At 44.2% G+C, this 6,000-nt stretch overlaps 1 protein-coding gene across 3 annotated transcripts in view; it reads right to left on the bottom strand.

Moving 5' to 3' along the window:
• COG2 (component of oligomeric golgi complex 2) overlaps positions 1-6,000 on the bottom strand; it is a 43,899-nt gene that overhangs the window by 10,915 nt on the left and 26,984 nt on the right. For all 3 annotated transcript variants that reach the window (XR_005721419.1, XM_040242792.1, XM_040242794.1), the window contains exon 10: positions 3,275-3,414. Coding sequence is in view for 2 of the 3 variants with exons in the window: in XM_040242792.1 (XP_040098726.1) it covers positions 3,275-3,414 (140 nt within the window). In the remaining variant the exon portion in view is untranslated. The remainder of the gene's footprint in view (positions 1-3,274; positions 3,415-6,000) is intronic.

Here is a 6,000-nt window from a genome sequence, read left to right as displayed (position 1 = left end):
CAGCAAGCAGAGAGCAGCTTGCGAAAGGCGGGTCTCTCCAGGCAGCAGGCAGAGGCACGGAGGGAACAAGTGACAGAAGAGAAAGCGGAGGGAGAGAAGAGAGCGCTGGAGAACCGCAAAGAAGGCGGCGCTCCCAAGCACAGCGAGGAGGAGCGGGCAGGGGCTGCCCTGCGGCGAAGAGAGCAGACCAGCTCCTGCATTAGCCTCAGACCCTAATTCCACCTTTTGCCCAAATCCATTAATACATAAAACACAGGAAGTAAGCTTCAACACTAACACAGCATTGTTCAGAGCACAGAAAACCAGAAGCAGCCTTCGCAGCCCCAGGAAGGGAAGGCTGCTGTGACGCGCGGCGCCGTTCCGACTGAAGGCAGCGTGGAGGGGCCAGCTTGAAGTTCTGAGGCCATCAGAGGAACAGGTATAATCCAGTGTAAGTAAAGACACAGGAAAAACTACATGTATGCTACAACAATCTGAAAACCATACAAACGAGAAAGTGCAAGAAACAAATGCAGCAGACCCCTAACATTAATGCCTTTTACACAGACGTGCAGGTTACGTGTGACCAGGTGTGAGACCCTTAAAACTAAACTGTCCGTGTCGTGTGACCCAGCTGCCCCCTCGCCCTGCCCTCCAGGAGCCCAGCACCAGCCCCTCAAGTAGCTTTGCTGGCCAGTAACTTCCAGAATTGAAGTGTTAGGTTGTACTTCTTCTTAGAAAATAAACAAATTCATTGAGATGTCACTTTGGTGAAATTTGAAAAGTTCTGCTGTAGTTTTCACATGTATATGGGACACCATTCTACTCTTGATAGAGGGTTTGTACGAAAGGCAACCCCAAGTACAAACACTCCTTAAGTCTTGCATTTGGGTACAGGGATGACCTGGAGACACACACCCCCTCCCCACGCACGGCTCTACTGACGCACGGACACAGCTCGAGGAGGGTGGAGGGGAAGGAAGGCATGTCAGCCCCACGCAGACTCCATGCTGCGAAGGAGCTACACCCTGCTAAGCACGTGCTGAGTGGAACAGACAGAGAGCACACACGCAACCATCCTGGGGGATATGACATTCCAGCAAGAGCTCAATTTAAAAAGACACAACACTGCCTGTAGCATTTAAGGGGCTGACACCCAGCTTCCAGGCAGCCGCTGGTTTACTACCATTTGAGACTGTTGGGGGCCCATGTGTATTTAATCTCTTTCTATGAAAACCAATTCCTAACCCTACTTTCCAAAACTCCCGTAAGAACAAATGAAGTGTTGACACAACAGGGTGCCAGAAACAGAAGGGGTGCCTGTGGCTCACAGAACGGTGGTGGCGGGAGGCGGGCCTTCTTTCCTGAAGATGATGGGGACGCAGGCAGAGTCAGACCCAGGACTATCTGATCGCTACTGAGAGTGCAGTATTAGTACTGATATTCCTTCCTAGAAACTTGTTGAAACATCAGCACCCTGCTGGGGTTCAGGCTTACTTTAAATGACCCTGAAGCGAATCAGATAGCAATACAGCTTTGACACTAGCCATGTTTGCAAAACATTCTGTTATCCCAGAGAATAAATAACCCAACCACTGACAAAAATCAGCAGAGTGGCATTCTATAAAGTATTACTTGAATTTCTTTTTAAGTGGAAGAGCAAATGTACTAAAAACAGGTTCCACACCTCATAACTCAAATGTAACTTTTTTAATTTCATAAAATTTGAATAAAACTATTTACAAAGAAAAGTTAAGCAATTCCTTTGAATGCTTATGGTAAACTCTGGTGAAGATTAAAAATGTTTTTCATGGGGCTGGCTGAGTTTCAGCTTAGTTTAAGACTCAATTACCTGCTTTGAGAGAACCTATGATGAGAGGAGAACGGGCTGAGGCCAGGCTGTGCTACCCTGCAGGGCCCAGAACTCCAGAACGTAGAATGACGTGAGAGTGCAAGATTACCAAGTGTGGGGGCACGGGGCCTGGGGAAGTGACTGGATAAGAGGCGTCTGGAGGCAGTAAGCAGGAGTATGGGCTGTGATGGTTATTAGGGATCGAAAGCAACCTAACCCCAAACGTAGACTACAGGAGACACGGAAAGTCTAAATATTATTTCTCTATGGCACTCTTACACTATAAAATGATGCTTCACCATTTTAAATTTTTCTCATAAACCGAAAGGGCTTCTTGCCCTGGCTACATCTTGATCATCACATAACGATTACTTCCCATGCCGTCCATGAGGATCTCAGACAAACAAATCCTTAATTTCTTACCTACATGATAACATAACCTTGAAAAATTAAGTATAAAGCTCAGTATTATATGTAAAGGAGCACCATACTAACAGTCTGACAGCTTTGATTTAATCATCAAAAGATGATTATATACATTCTCAATCATGGCAAGTAATTACAAGTCAAGGTACTTAATATATTTCCCTCTCTGTTAATTATTCCTCAGAACTCCAGGGAAGGACTGCATCATAATTAATGAAAGCATCCAGCAATTTAAACAAAAAGCTTGCAGGTCTTTAAAAACCATTCTAACTAAAATGCTCTAGTTAACACCATTCTGTGGAGGACCTTACTGTGACCTCATTCAAGAGAGTCTGCAAAAATGGCTCTATTATCGTCTATTTTTCTAGGGGAACATACATTGTTAAGAATTTATCCTAAATTGCCCCAAATCGTCTATAGGACCACTTAACTGACACTGGTGATATCACTATGCTATCTGGAAGGAAAGTGTCACCATTTTCCGGAATACTCACCAAGATTATAAAGGAAGCCAAAATAAGAACTACAATTCTTACAAATTGATGGATGGAATCAGCTACAAAAAATATTTCAAGAAGGAATACTATTCGTGATTCCCTCTGAGGACAAAACTGTTACAGCTGAGCAGAGCTACAGACGAAGGGTAGGGCTGCTATTTGAAGCCAGTGATGAAAGAGGAGAATGGAGAGGAAGGGCTGCCAGGTGACCAGCTCTCGCCGTCTCTTCACGGTGAACGAAGGCACGGCACCTGGGAATGAAGCCGGGCCGGGTCTCGCTCCCCTGGAGTCTAGCGTTCTCAGCTTGCTAATGACCCAAGAGTAAAGCTTAATCCTTTTGCCATGTAAGCCGGAACTTTGGCAATCATGAGACTTCCTGTGCATTTCTGCTCTAAGTTGTTTCCCAAGGAATAATATGATGACCTCCAGGAAGGGGCTGTGAGACGGGAGTTCAGTCCATCTGAACTGGTGTTCACATTCTATTTCAGAAGGGTGGAGGCGATGGGAATAAATTACTGACCTTATTTGAAAATAAACAGGCAAGTTCCACTTATTATTGAAGCTGTGATAGGCAGGATGCGCTCTTAATCTTTTTACACTGGCCTGTGATCCACATTGCCGTTCAAATGTTCTTACAAAATCCATACTTATGGTATATTTCTAAAATAAGAACAAACAGGTGGAATTTTCATTTTAAATAAACTAACCAGAATCGGGATCATATACTGCAAAATGGAAATCAAGATAAAGATCAACACACAGAATCACAAGTTTAGGATCTCATTAGGGCCTTACAGGATCTTCCTTCGAAGGTCCCCACACTGAGTAACGCCCGAAGTGGTTCTACAACTTATTGAAGGTCTTAGGTGGCAAGCCCATCAAGAGACCCAGGCATTCTAAGTCCAGCAGTCTTTAAGGGACAGCTCTCACTCATCTTCTAGGGCACCCCTAACTGTCCACTGGAACCACAAGAGATCACAGATTAAGTGGTATAATTTTCACTGCCTTTCGAGAAGTAGAAAATTTAAAAAAAGGAAAGAAATTCTCAAACCATGTGAGTAATTACATCATTTTTATAGATGGGACAGCATGAAGACTGACAAGGGGAATCTAGCAGCACCACTAAGAGCGGCAGGTAACACTTACTTAACACGTATCATCTGGACCCAGTGCTTACAACTGCATTATTCAATTCAACCCAGAAACTACACTACTAGGTTACCTGCTTTTATTATCACCTCCCAGAGATGACACTTTCTCTTCTGCTCAGGCTCAGAGAGAATTTACTCAGAAACAAAGCAAGGACATAGAGGAACCAGAAGCCCAGACGGTCAGCAGTGCAAAACTGCAGGTGCACGTCCTTTGGCAAGGGCTCTGAGTCCCCAGGCTCTAGGGAGAATACTGCAGGATTTCCCGTGCACTTCTCACTTGAGAGAAGCTCTATTCTGGGTCACCAAACCAATCACCTAGATATGACGCCCGTGATTACACAGGTCACCAAACCAATCACCTAGATACGACGCCCGTGATTACACGGGTCACCAAACCAACCACCTAGATATGACGCCCGTGACTACATGGGTCACCAAACCAATCACCTAGATACGACGCCTGTGATTACACGGGAATTGCAGGGCAGTAAGCACTACTCTAGTGTTAAATTCCCTTCAGCTGGTTTTGAGCTGCTGCTGCTGCTAAGTCACTTCAGTCGTGTCCAACTCTGTGCAACCCCATAGATGGCAGCCCACCAGGCTCCCGCATCCCTGGGATTCTCCAAGCAAGAACACTGGAGTGGGTTGCCATTTCCTTCCCCAGTGCATGAAAGTGAAAAGTGAAAGTGAAGTTGCTCAGTCGTGTCCGACTCTTAGCTACACTTACTGAATTCCCTAAGTGTGGTCTAGATGTGAGGAGCTGAGACAAAGAAAAGTATTACTCATCCCTTTTGGGATAAAACTACACCCCTGCATATAATGGATGTTAAAGAAATGTAAAAATACTTCTCTCTTCTCAAAAGCATGTCCCATTAACACTGAAAACTGAAAGCATTTCTTGCAAGAAATGTTTAACCACGAACATTAAGTATTGGTTTAGAATTTTAAAGTCAACATTTCATCAGAAAGCTTCATTTCTGAGCTGGAAAATCTCCTGAGCCTAACATGATCAATATGATTCTCAAAGAGGGATGTAAAGGGTCTAAATTGCTAATGCTTAAGACCATTACTTCATTCTGTTTATGGTATCTATTTTTAAAAGCCCGACTTTATTTATTTATAAAGGTCTATTCTATAAACTCACAGAACTCAGTGTTACACAACTTGTATATGGTTCAACACACTGTAACAAGGGCCAAGAGAACAGATAAGTGGTATTTCTGGGATAATAAAGTTCCAAATTTGGTGTCTTATCTGTTGTGAAGTTATTAGGCCCAGGCTCACCACACTCAACTTCTGCCTCTCTACACTTTAAAAATTAGTAAGCAAAGCGACCAAGCACAATTCGAAAAAGAGGCAAATAGAGCTTCTAGAAATGAAAATAATGATAAATTTGAAACAGGTGAAAAAGAATTTAGACATAACTGAAGAAGGAATTCTTGAACTAGAAGAAAAGTCCCAAGAAATTACCCAGAATGTAGCACAAAGAGATGAAAATAAAAAAGTAAATTCAGGAAACATGAAAGATAAAGTGAGGATAATTAATTAAGAGTTCTAAAAGCAAATAATAAAGGAATGAGACAGAAGCACAATTCAGTTCATGAATAAAATGATAGAGAAACGATTAAAAAAACCACCAATCCTCAGGTTCAGAAAACCCAACAAATCTTAAATTCAGCAAATAAAAAGAAGTCTGCACTAGATATATCATAATGAAACAGCACACCAAAGTCACTCGGAAAATTTTAAAAGGAGCCAGGGGGGAAAGCGGAGAAGGCACTGGCGACCCACTCCAGTGCTCTTGCCTGGAAAATCCCATGGATGGAGGAGCCTGGAAGGCTGCAGTCTTAGGGGGTCGCTGAGGGTCGGACACGACTGAGTGACTTCACTTTCACTTTTCCCTTTCATGCACTGGAGAAGGAAGTGGCAACCCACTCCAGTGTTCTTGCCTGGAGAGTCCCAGGGGCGGGGGAGCCTGGTGGGCTGCCGCCCGTGGGGCCGCACAGAGTCGGGCACTGCTGAGCAGCGGCAGCAGAGGGAGAAGCCGCTGTGACCCCCAAGAGGCAGCGGCAACTACTGCCTTCAAGGGGCAAAG

Source organism: Oryx dammah, unplaced genomic scaffold (genome assembly GCF_014754425.2).
Source record: "Oryx dammah isolate SB20612 unplaced genomic scaffold, SCBI_Odam_1.1 HiC_scaffold_6, whole genome shotgun sequence".
Taxonomy (NCBI): Eukaryota; Metazoa; Chordata; class Mammalia; order Artiodactyla; family Bovidae; genus Oryx; species Oryx dammah.
This window is presented reverse-complemented; position numbering and strand designations above follow the sequence as displayed.